The following is a 19,071-nucleotide window of genomic DNA, read 5'->3' as shown; positions in this document are numbered from 1 at the left end:
TTTTGTATTGTTATTCTATTAAACCGTAATAATGTTTTAAAAAAAAATGTAAGTATTAATTAATGTTATTAATCTTTAATAACGTAGAAGAATTGATTGGTTTAATCATCGGTTAGAGTTAGTGATCCAAATACCGAAAAAAACCCGCTACTTGTAAATAACAATTAGTTGAAAATAAAAATGTGTAGAAGTCTTTGAAAATATAATATAATATTGTTTTTATTATTTATTATAATTATTATTATTATTAAAGGTCACAAAAAGTAAGACCTGTAAACAGTTATTTCGATGGAAATATTATTTTAGTAATTTGGACGACTGTCGCCGATTTAGTGAAACTGCCACCCGACAGTTTCAATCGTAACATGTAATGTTATCGCTGAGTGGACAGAGGGACAATAAGCCGCGTATTATAGGTGCTATTGAAATTGGGTTCATGACAATATTTATTTTTTAAGCCACCAAGCCGTCGTTAGTCACTGTACGCCATCATAATATTTTTACATTTAATACTTGTAGAAGCTAATTTAAGTCTCCCCAGGGACCAGAATATTATTTACTCACGAACCGCTACTGATACCTATAGGTATACTATATGGTGTACTACCACTAATAGATTATGATACTCATAAAATCGTCATTCGTCATAAATAAGTAGTTAAGGAACATAAACTTATAATATTTTTTAATATTTATTTAAATCGTAGACCTTAGACCTTACTCATAGACGGAGCACGTCATAGTTCCCACGATAAAAGTTGGTTGCGCTACATATATTATGTTGTTACATATAGAGGTCTGCACGGGCTGATAATTTACAGCCCGATCCGGCCCGGTAATATTTTTTGAAAACCCGGCCCGGCCCGCGAATAGTTTTAGGCGAGTAAGCCCAGCAATATTTGGTCCATATTTTTTCTAAAACAGCCCAGCCAGGATGTATCTAAGAGAATTTTTTATAAAAATGATAAAATAGTTTAGGTACTAAGTACTAGGTGAGTAACTGTTTTAATTTACATAACTTTCAAAGGTCGTATTCAAGATTGCACCAACACGTTGAACATAAAAAATACTAACATCCAAAAAATAGTCCAGCCCGGATTTGATTTAAGAAAAGTCCGTCCCGGCCCGCCTCGTAACTTTTGTCCTAATAGAGGTCCGGTCCGGCCCGTCTTGCATATTATAGAATGCGGCCCGGCCCAAAGCCCGTCTGGGCCGGGCCAATTCCAGGCCGGTCTAGGTAAGCCCGGCCCGTGCAGGTCTTTAGTTCCATACTTCTGGGCATATACGAAAAACAAACCATGTTGAGCATAGTTAAAAATGAAAACAGCATAAATACGTAATCATTGTATTATATCATGAATTATGTATATTTCTTACAGGTTTCAATTGAATTAAACAAATTATGAATAAACTTGTATTAAGTATTACAAACAGCTAGTCTCGTATATGATTTCAACGTTTTCGTTATATTGAATTATTATAATAATACTTCACTGTAACGCAGTTTGCCGTCATCGTACCACCCATCCCCGCCGGCCAGACATGCTCCGTCTATGAGTAATATAAGGTCTATGGTTAACATCCTAAAAAGTAAAAGTGTTTACATGTTATCAACTCTTGTGATTTTAATATCACTAAACATTGCGCCAAAAATGCTTCACTGATATCAGGATGTCAAACAAACTGTTTTCATCAATTTATATGTACGGTCAAGTACTTTAACACTGTATAATATATTATATTATTCTTAAAATTTAAAATATGTATTTTATTGTATTTGAAATTTTCTGACGTTTTGAAAAAATATCACTGAAGTGCCTAAGTCAGTAGTGGTATGAATTTTTCATGTCTAAACGTCCTATTGGTTGACTCAATTTGGCATCAAAGACTATAAAATTGCTCATTATATGGTTTTTAATTATATTAAAGCTAGGTCTGAGTTGCAAAAATGAAAATTTTCAATTTTTATACATTTTTTAAGTAGGTACCAACCTAAGTATATTATATTACATTTCCTTCTATGCCTACATTAAACAAAAAAACATAAAATTGACTTCCTTTAAAAAAAAACTAAAAATGCCAATAAAACAATTTGCATTGTAATGACTCCTGTCCCTACTAATAAATAATAATACTGATGAAAATTATATAATAGGTATAATAAAATAAAACTATAAGTGGATAATTATAGTTTGGTTACTCACCGAATATGTTTGTGGACGTAACGTCCGATCATAGAGTGAGAAAACGATTTTTAATTGTACGTCGCAGAACTGGTCTTGCTGCGTGTGTGCCACGGAATAAGAAGGACAACGTTTGAGGACCAACACCAGAAAGTTTTTTTCTTTTTTGGAAAACCCTGCTTAGGTAACTGGAAGGGAGATTTTATTTCAGCCTATAAAACGTGTTTTCTGTACGACACGACGACGCCGCCGCTGTCGACGTATAATGTGTTTATAACGTATTACATAGGTGTAGGCATACTATATATTATATAATATATATGCCTATACCTATATACCAGATACGTTAAAAACACCGGGCACCTGGTAGCTGACGCCAGCCTCACTCAAACAACTACAAGAAGTATATATATTATATACACCTTTTTTATCGTAGGTTATCTCGACGCTACACAACATAATATAATATACCTATAGGTATACCGGCACTATACCCACTACCAGCATATATAGTCAGTATACCAACTTTGTATCACTATTTTTATTATTTTTATTTTAATTCTATGTAAGACGCACAATATTATTCTGTTTGTCATTTCACAATTTAGGTATAACTATCTAATACCAAGTGTTGAGGAGTTGGAAACTTACCTTAAATTACAAGTTTCTGCAACGAAATTACTTTTTAAATAATTTATATGTAGGTAATTTAGGTAGGAATTTTACGTTAGAATTTGGAAAATGCATTTTTATTATAATATATTTAAATAATAAATAATAATGTGTTACATAATTATTGTCTTCTTTAATTCATTTATTAGATATTAACACAAAAGTAATACACCGGTCAACGACATAACATGTGGAAATTCAGATAACCGCTCTGAACCTATAGTATAAAAATAAAAGTGAAGACGTGCACCTCGTCAAATTGAGTAGGTCATTGTAATGGATATTGTGTTTAGTTTGAATTGGAAGATAAATCATTGCATAGATACGAAAAACAATTTTGAAGAGAGACGGTCTATAGCCTATTATTATACGTAAATCTATATTATTATACTAATTAATTATATTACCAGTATACGGTATAAACTATAAATAGGTAATAGCATACAAATTGGTACCTAATACAGTAATACTTATAAAAACATAGAGATATGATTTATCAATTTTGCCTTACTGAGGAAAAATATCAAATACTACAAATATCTACAAAAAAATGTTGGTCGGTCAAGTTTGAACATTTAATTTAAACATTTTGTTCCTTGTAAGATTTTATTATGGTAATTTAATATTAAAAAAGATTTATGAGTAAGCACGATTTTTTTTTACGAAATTTAATTTTAAATGAAGAATAACGATTTTAGTTATTTTCTTGTATTTAATACTTTGATAAAGGTATGATAATATTTTATTTTTTTAAATTTTAGATTGATTATAATAATATGCTATTGCCTATGTATAGTTAATATGTACCGTATTACTTATGGTAGAATAAATTACTATAAAAAAATGCCTGTTGTGAATACGAAATTAATTTAATATTACTAATATTATACAAATATACGACTAAAATTATTATACATTAGTACATTACCATGGAAATCATAGTACATCACGGACATAATATATTATGATAATTTTATTTTATACCCTCTGTAAAATGTTAAGAAGTTTCACATCAATACAGGACTTGCATTTGAAAAAAAATCCTAATTTTATGTCATTTATAATTAAAACGTTACACAATTTTTGCGTCCATCGTTATTTAGTTTTAAAACGTTGTACAAGTTTTGCGTTTATCGTTATTTAGAATTAGAACATTATACAAGTTATGCGTTTATTGTTATTTAGTTTAGTGTTAATACCTATTAAATGTAATAATGTAATAATAAGTAATAACTAATGCGGGTAGGTAATGGCCCGGATACGGAGTATAATATAATCAATTCTAATGTCCGTATGCATGAAATAAATATTTCTACGAAACAAATAATATAACTTTTGAATAGATGGATTTTAAATTATTTCGTTTTGCGTTATTTTTCGTTCAATGAAATTCCATAAATTACGTTTTGCGTTATGTTTTATTTAATGGTGTATAATATATTTTGTTAATCGTTGTGTTATGTTTTGCGGTATTTAATTATTTTTGATTATCGCGTTCCGTTAAAATTACGTTTACAAATTTCAATCGTTTTTTGTCAAATAAAACGTTATAATTATAACGTTTAGAATCCCTGCTTCAATGATTAATACCTAGAAATATATTTATGTGATGATAAACATAATCGTTTTACACAGTGGATTTACCTTTGAATTCAAATAACTCGAAGTAAACTCATCACCTACTACAATATTATATCCTACTAATTAATAAACATTAACTACACTGACTACTGCTTATTAAAAGATATCCAGACATCCAGTTATCGTTCGCAGGATTCGGTATGGGAAGTTGTTACTGAAATGACTCATACACTGACTAAATGGATTTTGTGGAAATTATTTCGCTGACCAGAGAGCGGCAGGCAGATTTATCAAAAGGTCCTGAACTAGTTGGTTTGCCTGAACTAGTTTTTTTCTTTAGCGTAGACCTTTTACGACCATCTCTATTCTCTGGTGGCATAATATAAGAAAACAATACGCCCTACATTTTACCCTTACAAATACGTGTTGATTTCGCAACCAGTAATCGTATAATATGAATCATCTATTTTTGTGGTGACAATGGTTTTACTGGGGATGTCCGATTTCTACGTGCGACAGTCTGGACATTATTTATAAGTCTGTTATATTTTAGTTTATTTTTTACAATGATGTGCGAGCATATCATTACAATTGAATAATTGTATGGCATGTGTGTGCATCTGTAGTAGTGCTGTGATAATTTGTTTACACTATACAGTCACACAAACACATGCACTACAATATATAGGTATAGTCTATACTCTATAACGACCACTCACTACACACGCACAATATTGTAAATACTTGGAAAATGTCCAAAATCGTATATTTTTTTTTAAATATTTTATTAGCTTCTAGCATAAACTACTAAAGAAAACATATAGAGGTATATTGTACATTTTTATACTTAAAAAGTAATCAGTAGGCATCGGTCTAATACCTACCAATGGTGTAATATAATATTATATTTTAACGGAAGACTATTTGACCAGGTTACAAAACTACCACTAAATAAAACGACTCTTAAGTGCTTACTTATATTTCAGATGATAGTTATTAATTTATATATGGAATGTAGTCGGTGCTTCGGTAAAAGATTGTCAGACGGGATACTTACTGGAATGTTGTTGTACGGGGTGTGGCCAGTGGGGGGAGACTGTACAATAAATTATTTCGGATGCTCATCGTCGTTGTGTGGCAACGTTTTGAAAACTTCGTTAATAATAATAAAATACATTTATATAATATCACTCTATACACACTGCTAGGGATTTAGAATTGTATAAAATGTATTTTCTTGAAATATTTTATTTCTATGAAAAATCCAAAAAAAAAATTTTTTAGGTTCCTTAAATACATTAAAGTTTATAGTCATCAATCTGCAAGTAAACATTTTTAAATGTTTGTTTATTTTAGGTATTACAATTCACAGCTAAACACGACTTTATGATCTAGTATATCAATAATGGTCTAAGAGACTGTGTTATTCACGATAATCATGATAAATTAAATGAAAACTGTGAAACTGTGTTTTTTCTTTAATTTAATTTTATATATATAAAAAAAATGTCTTATTTTAAAAAAATATAATTTTTATTGCGGTGGGTGGAAAAACAGTATCAATGCATCAAATTTCTGAATACGTATCTAAACACTGTAATCACTTACAAATTATAACATGTTCACTTGGATAGGATAAAACAATTATAATCACTGACAATATTTCAGAAATATTATAAGTTCTAACACAAATTTTTTTTTTTATATTATTTTAAAAGTGAGATGTATTGAAATGTATGCGGTAAAAATCATGTGTAAAACTTTTGTTTAAACCAGACGATTGCCTACCTCGTACTTCCAAAAGTTGATTGTTTTTAATATGATTCTTCTACCTTAAAATTATCTTTTCGATTTTTATACTTGTAGACGAGTATGTTTTTACCAAAGACGATTTTGGTACCAACCTTTTAATTTCGAACTAGTTAACTAAAAATGGCCGAATGGCGGCGCACGGCAAATGTCATGGCAAATTGTGGTCACGTGGCCTACTCGGTACTCTTACAGCAATTAAAATATGAAAAAGAAAAATTAAAAATTGCATTATAACGCTTTAGTATAGACCTAAAACTAGAACTAAAACTAAAACTAGGTACCTATATTTGAGCGCCAGACTATAAAGCCGGGTGTGGCGTCATCGTAATGAGGTAACTATATCCTTATTGTGTGAAATCGAAACAAGCGTCTATCAACATAATTATTCTTTTAATTGTTCTGTGTTCATATTATAATCTTATTAAATAAATTGTTCTTTCGGCTCGGACCAGGCACGGATCCTAAGCACTGATCAATTTTGTTTAACCAACACTGACCAACAATTTTTCTATAATACAAATAAAAATGTACATTTAATATAAATACAGTGTACATATTCAATAATAGTATCCAATAGTGAGCACTCATACTTCTTAGGGCGCCCTAGCCCCTGTGGATAAAAAAAAATTCTCAGTGGTAAAATGTAGATACTGGGGATTAACGGGTACGTTACATTTAATTAAATATAAATTATTATTATTTTATAAATGAAATATTAAAAATAAAATTCATTGGTATTGTATATTTTGTTAAACAATGTTATTTTATAAAAATTGACTTATAGGTTACCTATAGGTACCTACATTGGAAATCACTCCTAATAACGTATTTATCTACCTACGACGATTATAGAATGTGGTATCCACTATCTTATACCGAAACTAGTGAGGGGATTTTTTGTGGTGATTTTTTTTCACGATTCCCCAGCCCCGCCCTTTGGAATTGTTCATATAATATGTAGTATTGATACCTATATAATATGTCTGTACCTGCTACCTATGTTGTTTAATAATATCAAAGAAGAAACTAAGATTTGTATCAATTTATATTATTCCTTCAAAAAATGTTTCATTCTATGTAACGTACGCCCATAGTAAAGCGTTGTAGTGAGATTTAATTTATTTATTTTTATCTTTTTGTCACATAACCCTTTTTTTTTATTTAATCATGCGCACGCTCTTACTCGGCGTTATAGTAATGTATTCACCCTAAAACAATTTTAACCTTCCTTCACGTGTAATTTATTATATTCCGTCGATTCGGTGCTCAGTCACCCCGCACCACCACTCCGTGCTCACCCTTACAACCGGTCGACCTACCGCAACGCCGACTGTATAGGCCATCATCGTTAGTGCAGCTATATACAGATATCCGGGTGGGTGCATGCCCTCTCCGACAGCGGGTACCTAAGAGATATCGTTATACCTACATTATATTCTATACCATATAAATTCTTTTCATCGAAAACAAACAAATAACGGCTGTATACAACCAACTGGAAACATTTTTATTATTATTATTGACCCTCGCCTTTTATGTGTTTACGGTTCGTTTGAGGTCATAGTGTATGCGTCACTGAACAATGAAATAATAATACAAGGGTTTCCAAAATATTTTTTTCTAGGGCATAATAAGAAAAATAAAGACGTGCTGGCTACAAAATTGGAAATCACGATTACAATGTATTCTTATAGATAGGTACGCAATGAACATGATAAAATAAATTATTGACTAAGATTTTAACGATTGTAACGGCAAACCGTTGTTTACAGAAGTATAAAGATAAATTTAAATTTACACGAATTTAAATTTTCCAAAGACTATTTATCCGGGGACTTTTTTTAAGGACTTTATTTCTAATATTGTATAATTACATAATGATAATATATTAATATGTATTAGTTATTGAAATTATGTAGGTAATTAAGGTCTCTTGATCAAATGTTTAATTAAATGCGTTTTATAAAAGACTGATGCTGATGGTACTTTGAATAAAATAAAATCCATTACATAGGAAAGTATTACACACCAATATAATGCGTTACAGACAACTGTGCCAAGAAAAACTGTACAACTGAAAACACATATAATATATAAAAATAACCCTTATTTAGATGTATTATTATAATATTATATAGGTAAGTCGTAGGTACCTACATTTTTTTGTATGTTATAAAAATATATTATTTGGTTTTAAACCCTTCCCGAAAACATGTTCCAGCAACGGCCTTGGTTGACGCGACGCGAACTGACAACGCTAAACTAGAGACGCGGTAATAAGTAACAAAGACGACCGTCTGCACTCAGCACATTATTTTGATATTCTGCGGTTTGCTGTCTTGCCAACTGCCGTCGTTTTGCACTGCTCGCCTTGGGGGTAAATATCAGGTTTTTAATAAAAAATAAGGTAATCGTCTAATTTTTTTATTCCTTACTGTATCACTTGCCAACCAAGGTCGCGGCTTTCACAAGCATTGTTAAATTTGCGTGGATTTTTTGATAGAGTTGTTAAACTAACGTTCCGTGATTCTGATACAAAAAATCCTCATTGTTAAGGGATGAATTATTTAAAAAAAATTATCCAATTGGAGCAGTAGACTTATTACAGTATTTTGATGAAAATATCTTAAGAGGTACCTACATTTAGCAAACTTATAAAAACAAAGAATTTAGGTTTAGAATAATATCACAATTTTTTGTACCAGAATCATGAAAAGTTAGTTTAACAACTCTATCAAAAAATCTGCGTAAACAATGCTTGTGAAAGCCGTGACTTGGGTTGGCAAGTGAAATGGTAGGGAATAAAAAAAAATTGGACGATTACCATTGCAAAATAATCGATCACATCATCTAAATTGATTTAAATTTGTTTATGTACACTCAAAAGAGCTAGTAAAACCTGTAATGCATACCGTAATATTATACTTGGTCTGATGAGTTTCATCAATATTTTACTATTTATTTATAAGAAATGAAATTCCTACGTAACGTGGAAAATAATTTATCTCAAAATATTGTTTTAGCCATGCTTTGACAATTTATAAATAATATTATACAATAGTAATCTCTTAAGTGGATGTCGAGTGTTAAAAATAAAAACTATAAATACTTATATAAAATTATATAAGATTATTGGTATTTTATGTAAAGGAACAAATTCACCTTAGTGAATACCACGCGTTTTTCTAATTTTTTTTTTTTTGAAACATGTATTTCATTGAGTCATAACGATGACGCAATACAAAAATTTGCAGAAATCATTAATTTGGAAGTTATAGGTATCCTTCCGAAGTTTGCGATTTTCTATTTTTACGCATGTGCTTGCCGCAAACCGCACCTTTAACGAATTTTTATTATTTTATTAATATCTTACGTATTTTAACGAGTTTATAATAGCACATAATACTACCAGCTTCGATCAATCGATCGCCAAGCTTGATGTCTTACAGACCATCGGGAAACTGTTTAAAATAAGTCATTGTAGCCAATAGTTATTATAAACAAAAAGTAATAAATCGAAAATTAAATAAAAGTTACACAACATACTTTCTAAATTATACATGTATATTGTTTACCTATATAAAGAATCCATATATATCCATATATACCCATTTATATAAGGAACATCACTTTTAACTGTTTAAAACGACTGCGATTATTATAAAGTTACCTCCCCACTAAGTTTAAATTGGAAGTAGTGTCACTGGACACTCCCTTCCCTCAAGATTTTCATGTCCTGTAACATTCATCTCATCATATTTACTTATTATATAAATTTGTATATAGATTGTACATTTTCTTAAATAAAAAAAGAAACGACTGCGGAAAAAAATTTAATAAGTACCTTGTTTCGATTATTACCGATTTTATAATAGAATTTTCACAGTGGCGGCTCGTGGTTTGGGCGACGGGTTGATCGTACCCACTAAAATTAATTAAATGAAGAAAATTAATTGTATAATATTCTTAATTTTACATTTTTAAAAAATATTGCACATTTTTAAATAGTAAAATAGCTATAAATTACCTACTAGTTACTACCTTACATTTGTCTATTAATTCGTCGTGTGCGAACATTTAATTTGTTTCTCTGGTTATTTCTCTCAGATACCAGGAGCATATGGGTACGCTGTGCGCATGTACACACGAGACCGGCAGCGTCGTCCGAACTCCGAACTATATTAGTATTACACAATGTATAAGCGTTGGGCTGCAATCGTGTGCGTGCGGGTAAGTTTGTTGATGTTGCGATGTTATATTATACGGGTTTGGATGACCGGCAGCGTCGTCCATACAGTAAAATATTTATATATTACTATATTGGGTAATTTATTTTTAAAATTAAAAACGTTGTCGGTTGCTAATCGCTATAATTATTATTTTAATTTCCATTTTCTACTGTGACCTGCGACCATATAAAAAGTAAGATGCATGACAAAATAGATCTATTTTGTCATGGTAAGATGTATATTTTAATAATTTGTTATACCTATAGCTACCGCTATTATATTTAAAGTCGCACCCCAACCACCAGCACGAGACGCCACTGAATTTTCACAAATTCTTTTGTAAATGTACGTCATTATTACAGTATCCCGTAATCACCTTTTGAATGACCTATTAATGTATGACAATTTCAGAAACGTTCGACGTCAAGTCTTTACTATCAATAGGTATGCCATGATAAACGATGTCGTTATAGTCTTATATGGCTTATAGATGATATCTACTGTACAAATGTGTCAATATGCTGTCAATATGATATTATATATCAATCTTATCATGATAAAATAACAACAATATAATAAAATAAAATAAATAAAAAAATGTTATTTTATCATGAATCATGGGCGCAAATAGGGTGGAGGGGCTTTACGGGCTAAGCCCCCCCCCCGGCCATAGCCCCCCATACATTTACTACATTTTATTTTAAGCTTATTCAATATTATCAAAGTAAGGCTTTAACCCCACTAGATCTCAAACGCTATTTGCGCCAATATTTATAATCTAATACAGTAATACCTATATACGGCTGTACCTAATCGTTTGTTGACAGTAGTAAATAATAAAGATATGTAAATATGTAATTAAAATGCTTATAATAATATTATTGTATAATTTTCTTTATTCATATTATAATAGTAACAGAAAAATAAATATATTGTATTATTGTCATATCGAAACATAATACTTACATCGATTTAAATTTATTTAGAAATACTGTATAGAAAGAGACTTTAGTTAAAATAACTGAATAAGTAATTCCTAACCATTTAGCCAAGTATAAGATTTTATATACAAAGATGCATTATACTGATTGAATTAAATTGTCATCTTAAACTAATTTAAAATGTTAGGTATTAACATTTTGTTATGCACATTATAAATTTTTATTTAAATTTGACCTATATATTTATAATATAAATAGCCAACCCATTCGGCGTTGCCCATGCAAAAGTTACTTTAGGAAATACATTGGCAGTATTATAACTTATAAGTATAAGTTCAAGGAGTCAAAAACACATTAATTGTATATATATATTATAGGCTATAATTTATAGCTGATCCGTTCACTTCGTTTCTCGTTAAAATATGTACAAACTCTATATGATTCAAACTTTGTTCAATTCGTTTATTTAATATTCAGTGAACACATGTCATGCATATGATGTTCAAAACTTAAAAATTTTCATCGATCATCTTGAATATATAATTACCAGAGAGGCACGCTTGTATGTTTTGTATGCGTGAGACATGCAGTAGGTATATTTTCAGGTAGGCAATCCACGTGCGGTGGATTGCAGACCCCTCGAAGTGCGTACGAATGGTTTATTAACACGTTGATATTACGATGGTAAGTGTCGAAAAATTAGTCTTGAGAAACCATTTTTACTAAGCTATATTGCTACAGGTCTAAAATTATATTCATTATTCCATCATGAGTCATGACCAATAGCAACCTTACAATAAACAAAAATATATTATAATTTAGTTTCTTTTCTGACTAGACAGATGGCACCTACATCATTTCCTACTTTTTCGGTGGATTTTCTTAAAATGATCTTACTGAAGAGTTAAGAACCTTCTCCTGACAATATTACGAACACAACAAAAAAGAATTAGCGAAATCAGTCCAGACGTTCACGCGTTATACCGCGTCAAAGGGAAATTTATATTTAATTTGTATATAAAGATAGATGGATACATATAGTTTATATGTAAATTGTTGAATTTTACTTCTCCAAACAATTCATATCTACACGCCGATAAAACACACACAAAAGAAAAAAGGTCAGGTTACAGGTAGCTGGAAACCCACGGGCCACCGTGCCGCACAATATGTATAATATATATTCGGGATAGTCGAATTGCACTTATTACCTAAAAAGAAATGGTCGAATTGCGCTTGGGTTCAAAAAAGGTAATGGTCGAACTGCACTCGTGTAAAAAGCAGGTAGTGGTCAAACTGCACTCGTTCAAAAAAAGGAGTTAAAATTTAAGTTCACTATAATATGGACGTTCACGTTTATTATTATAATAATAATTGACGATTTAAAAAACGAATTACTAAAAAAAATGAAAAAAATGAAAATAATGAATAATATTTGACGATTTAAAAAGATAAAAAAAGATATATAATTACTACAAAAATGATCAAAATTAGTTAAAAAAAAAAAAAGTTATAATAGTGACAATTATAATATTTGATGGTTTAATATTTGTACATTATATAATATTATATTAACATAATGTACAATATGTTATGTATAAGACAATCATTGTCAGTCCTAAGCCTGTAAGTGGAAAGGGAAATTAGTGTTTTATAAACATTTAACCCCTTCAAATGCATGATATTTTTGTTGTAATACCTTTTTTGAGCCCAAGTGTAGTTCGACTAAAATAAGTGCAATTCGACCATACCCTATATACTATATAGGTAAACAATTTACATGTTTGTTTTAATTATTAATAACTAATTATTTATCAACTTTATCGGACTAAATGTATGCATAAAACCTTCTCTGTGATATCCTCTTTAATTTTGAAAAAAACTGCATGACGATTGAATAAATAGTTTCGGAGTTTATCCCGAACAAAAAAAAGCGACTTAATTTTATATATAGTACTATAGATATAGAAATAGATAATACGACATTTGTCGTTTAAAGATATTAATCTTAACCTTTGATTAAAACATTTAAGAGATTACTATTGGATAATATTATTTATAAATTATCAAAGCATGGCTAAAAACAATATTTTGAGATAAATTACTTTCCACGTTACGTAGATATAATTTATTTCTTATAAATAAATAATATAATATACAACAGTTATGTTTTGAAAATTTATCGATAAAAATAATTTTAAAGAAAAACTTTTATTTTTTTATATTGTTCTTAAAATGGATTCACCACAATATCAGAAATGTTATACAGAGCCGGCCTGCGATCAAAATACTTCAATTAAGACGGATCAAGAGCCGGTAAAATTTTAATATTATAGTAATTTACAATTACAGATATGAATACAAAATAACCCTTAATTAGGAATTAGGAGATTACTATTGTAAAATATTATTTATAAATTGTCAAAGCATAGCTAAAAACAATATTTTGAGATAAATTATTTTCCACCATCCGTAGGTATATTTAATTTCTTATACATAAATAATGTAATATACAACAGTCATGTTTTAAAAATGAATCAATAAAAATAATTTTAAAACCAAACTTTTATTTTTTTATCGATCTTGAAATATATTCACCACAATATCAGAAAGTATGTCATAAAGAACCGGAGTGCGATCAAAATACTTCAATTAAAACGTTTCAAGAGCCAGTAAAGTTTTAATATTATAGGCTTTTACAAATATGAATACAGAATAACTCTTTATTAGGACTTAGGAGATTACTATTGTACAATATTATCTATAAATTGTCAAAGCATAACTAACAACAATATCTTAAGATAAATTATTTTTCACCTTTTGTAGGTATATATTTCATTTCTTATACATAAATAATATAACATATAACAGTGTTTTAAAAATGTATCAATAAAAGTATTTTAAAACCAAACTTTTATTTTATTTTATCGATCTTGAAATGGATTCACCACAATATCAGAAAGTATGTTATAAGGAACCGGAGTGTGATAAAAATCCTTCAAGGAAGACATGTCAAGAGCCGGTAAAATTTTTAAATATTATATAGTCGTTTACAAATATTAATAACCTTTGATTAGGACTTAGGAGATTACGATTGTATAATATTATTTATAAATTGTCAAAGCACGCCTAAAAACAATATTTTAAGATAAATTATTTTCCACCATACATAGGTATATTTTATTTCTTTTACTAAATAATAAAATATATATATCATATAATATTCATGTTTTAAAAATTCATCAATAAAAATAATATTTTTATTATAATAATTTAGATTCTAAGCGGAGCCTATGAATGTATCATTAATATACCAAAGTAGCCATAATGTTATTGATATTACAGTGATGTGGTTTTTTTTTTTTTTGGTTCAATGTATACGATAATTAGTAGTCGAAAAAATGCTTCTAGTGAATCTAGTTGGTGTATTCAGGAGGTCAATTGAAATTCCCAAAAGTTTTCAAAAGTGCAGGGAAAACAAAAAAAAAAGAAATTAAGTAAAAACGGGAATTTTTACGAAAAATTGGTTTAGAATAAATTCGATTTTGGTTAATTGTGTACCTCTTAAAAAAATTACCGTAGATATATGAAATTTTGACTGAATGGTTATATTAGTTTTTCCTATACAGCATAAAATTTTCAAAATATTTTGAGTCATATTGACATGTTTATAGGCATATGAAATTTTCAATTTGTATTAGTTTATTTTAGTTAATGTTGATAAAAAAATTTTGCTCATAAGTTGTAAGTGTAAAGTAAAAGAAAAATGTGAGCGTCTGAAGTAAAAACATTGACAAAATTTGTCAAAATCAAGAAAAATTGCAAGTTATTTTGAGTTAGAAATAATTTCTAATGAATTATTCATAAAAAAATTTTCTATTTATAATATCTAAGATTTCGAAATTTAACACGAGATTCCTCATAAGTTTGTCTACCTATGTCTCACTCACTCACATCGCTCATTGTTAAGGCGCGTCCAGACGGAGCAGCTTTTGACCCTCGGCACGGCCGCGCGGCAAATACGCGTCCACACGGTGCGGCATTTGAAAAATATTTGTTCCGCTACTAATTACATAAAAAATAATTTAAAAACTTAAAAAATAAGTACTGATTCAGCGCGGATTTGCCGAAAATACATCCACACACACGCGTCATAGGCGAGCGGCACAAGCCGCGCGGCTTTCCTTTGATGTAGACCGCCTACTAGGTCGATCGGAAATTATGCCGCGGAAAAGTATTTATGTATTCATACCCATGCCGCTCGAACGCGCCTTTACAATATCAATTTAAAAATACATAGGCAAGATTTTTTTTATAAGCATTGAAAGTTTAAATGACCACGTGAAATAATTGTGTGAAAGTTATCTTACCAGCTTTTTTTTTTTTATCGATCTTGAAATGAATTCACCACAATATCAGAAATGTTATACGGAGCCGGCGTACAATCAAAATACTTCATTTAAGACGTGTCAACAACCGGTAAAATTTTTAATATATATTATTTTATAATATAGGCATGTATAGTCGTTTACAAATATTAATAACCTTTAATTAAGGGGACGTCACACCCGCATGTGTTGTCTCCATTATACAAATGTACAACATAGGTACCAAAAACTATTTTACGCGGGAGAACTTTACCCCCTCAGTGTTTATAGCAGAATTACCAAAATTCCACAACACATATGGAAAAAATGTAGCTATGTTATAGTGTTTTCATTTTTTTATAGCATTAACCAATAATTTTTAATAATTTAATTTAAAAAAACTAAAAAACTTAAACAAATGTATATTATCCAAATAATAAAAACTCTACGACACAGATAAAGTTCTTCCCTATGCGTTGTGGAATTTTGTTAATTCTACTATAAATACAAAGGGAGTAAAGTTGGCCTGCACAAAAACTGTTTTGCGCGGGACAACTTTTCTCGCACCATATTTGTTGTAGAACTACCAAATTTTATCAACACGTAAAGAAGAACTTTATCTGTGCAACACCGTGCTCTTTGTTTAATAGCACTTTCCAGTAATTTTTTATAAGCAAATGAAAAAAACAAAAAACCAAATGTTTAGAAGCAAATTACTTTTGTTGTATTTATATTATCTAAAATATGGGCACGCTGTTGCATAGATAATTTTATATTAATAATAAGTTGTCTAACGCCAAGCATGGCTAAAAAATAATATTTTCAGAAAAATTATTTTCCGTTACATAGGTATATTATTTTTATTTCTTATTAATAGACATATTTTAAATTGCATCAATAAAAATAATTTAAAACCGGTCTTTTTATTTTAATTTTTTATATCTATCTTGAAATGAATTCATCACAACATCAGAACTGTCATATGGAGCCTACGTGCGATCAAAATACTTCATTTAAGACGTGTCAAGAGCCGGTAAAATTGTTGATATATACTATATTATAATACAGTCATTTACAAATACTAAATAGTAATAACCTTTAATTAAGAGATTAATATTGTATAATATTATATTTAAATTTTCAAACGCCAAGTATAATATCTACAAACAATATTGTGAGAAAAAATATTTCCCTTTGGTTTCATTGGTAAATAATAATAATATAATACAATAGTCATATTTAAAAATTCATCAACAAAAATAATTTAAAACCAGGCTTTTGATTTTTTTATATCAATCTTTAAATTAATTCACAACATTATCAGAAATGTTATCCGGAGCCGGATACTGCATATAAGACGTGTCAAGAGCCGGTCAGAAAAGTAGATTGTGAATATCCAAGGCCTACAGCTAAATCCGGCCAATTTTACAAATGTTGTACTTTATCACCCGTTGCACCGACCCCTTTGATCCGTGTCGATTGTTGTGAAAAACTTAGACCTTGCAGAGGCAATTTTTGTAGATCGGTAAATGCCGATTGTGACGATTTCGAATTGACACCGTACGGAAAAGAATTCGTTTTAAGAACTGGAAGATTAGTGAGTCAACATTTTTGTATTACCTTGCTTAAGTTGCTTATCAAATTTAAGAGCCTAAAATTAAGTTTATATGACAAATAATTTAATGAAACATATAATTAAGCGCATATTATTCAAAATATTATATCGTAATATTAAACATAAAATATAATTTTTGTTAGTTTAATATTGTACTCCATACAGTTGGGTTTGTAATTCGAGATTCCTCGTCGACTATTTGTAAGTGCATTGTTGTCTATATATAACAGCCGTGCATAATTATGGTAGTGGTGCAACTAGAGGAAGGGTGATTTGGTGGTTGTTGTGTAATATTGGCATATATATTGATTAAAATAACTGACAGTATAAATTATGTAAATATGTAAATTAATAATACAAGTGTTATAAGTAAGTAAAATTATGGATCAGGCTGAGCCCTTCCCCCCCCCCCCTCTTACCGTTGCATCTCCCATAGAAAAAACTTAAAATTTTACACACCTTGGGAAAATATGAAAACATTTTGGCTTCAGACCCCCCACCCAATCTCTCAAATCTCAAACACTAATTATACCTATGTATAAAATAAGGAATGTGACAACTGACTAGTTAGTATAGTACTATAAAGCTATTATTAATAGTGTATCATAATTTATAGGTAATTGTAAATTTGTAAATTATAATATTAAAAGTATTTTTTTTTAATGTGGTATAGTATTGCATACTCATGTGATTAGTATAAGAGTTTAATGGTAAGAGTGGAAATGGTTTAAAAAAATGGTTACCCTTTTGGAATTTGGTCACACCCAAATAGCTCTTAAGTCTTAATACACAACTTAAGATTAAATGTGAATACGTCTTATATTATATAAGACCTTGCCGATAATGTCCTCGCACGTTTATATAATTTGGGTAATATAATATATTATATCTATATTGATTAAAATAAAATGCACGACTTAACAGTGCGTTAATACCTTTAACCTTTAACCCTCGCTACTTGGAAAATTTAATAAAATCCAATTTTTTTCAGATTCAAAATTGTTTATGTGTAAAACTCAATGGCTTACAAGATTCGTGTAAACATGCTGGTTGCTGCACTAGAATAGGCTGCATGGATATCCCGTTTCCAAATTGCCCACCAGCACGTTTATGGAAAAATGAATATATCTGCAGAAATAAGATAAGACCAAATAATTGTCCAGATATACATATATGTAATAGAAATAAAAAATAACGTACAATAATAACAATTAAACACGATTTTGAAAATCAAACGCTTTAAAATTGATTTTTACTGCGTAAAATTACTAGCTCAAACTACGTTCGTTGACTTTTGCCTCTTTTACAGCGTATAACACCGAATTGATATGTTTATTTAAAATCAACGATTTTTACCAAGTCGCAATTAATATAAATAAAAAAAGTAATTAGGTTATAAAATTTGTGATATTTCATTACCTATACTCTCTTATATCTGTTTTTTATGAAAACCACTCAGAGGAAACATCGCCCAAGTATCATAGTTTTTGTCTTGGCTGGGCAAGTTAACGATTTTTTTTTAACTCGTTAAGTTAAGTTATTTTAAAATAATAAAGTTAAGTTAAGTTAAAAGTTAACTTTTAAAAAAAAGTAACTTAACTTAGTGTAAAGTTAAAATTTGCGAATTTGTAAAAATAAAAAATTCCAGAAACATAATATGGTTATTAGATT

At 29.5% G+C, this 19,071-nt stretch overlaps 1 protein-coding gene across 1 annotated transcript; it reads left to right on the top strand.

Moving 5' to 3' along the window:
- Positions 1–13,653: 13,653 nt before the first annotated feature.
- LOC132933980 (keratin-associated protein 16-1-like) lies at positions 13,654–18,595 on the top strand. Its single transcript, XM_061000258.1, has 6 exons — positions 13,654–13,734; positions 14,028–14,090; positions 14,378–14,440; positions 16,759–16,818; positions 17,110–17,382; positions 18,392–18,595. The coding sequence occupies exons 1-6, from the start codon at positions 13,654–13,656 to the stop codon at positions 18,593–18,595; spliced, it is 744 nt and encodes a 247-aa protein (XP_060856241.1).
- The last annotated feature ends 476 nt before the right edge of the window (positions 18,596–19,071 follow it).

The sequence above is a fragment of the Metopolophium dirhodum genome, chromosome 1 (genome assembly GCF_019925205.1).
Source record: "Metopolophium dirhodum isolate CAU chromosome 1, ASM1992520v1, whole genome shotgun sequence".
Lineage (NCBI taxonomy): Eukaryota > Metazoa > Arthropoda > Insecta > Hemiptera > Aphididae > Metopolophium > Metopolophium dirhodum.
The sequence above is the reverse complement of the archived record's forward strand: the minus strand, read 5'-3'. Positions and strand labels throughout refer to the sequence as shown.

What these genes read in the sequence shown, in the direction of transcription:
- LOC132933980 (XM_061000258.1), top strand. Translation starts at nt 13,654, where the DNA reads ATGGATTCACCACAATATCAGAAATGTTATACAGAGCCGGCCTGCGAT. An exon ending in TTAAAACGTTTCAAGAGCCA is followed by an intron (nt 14,091 to 14,377) that starts GTAAAGTTTTAA and finishes CCACAATATCAG; the next exon opens with AAAGTATGTTATAAGGAACC. An exon ending in GGAAGACATGTCAAGAGCCG is followed by an intron (nt 14,441 to 16,758) that starts GTAAAATTTTTA and finishes TCACAACATCAG; the next exon opens with AACTGTCATATGGAGCCTAC.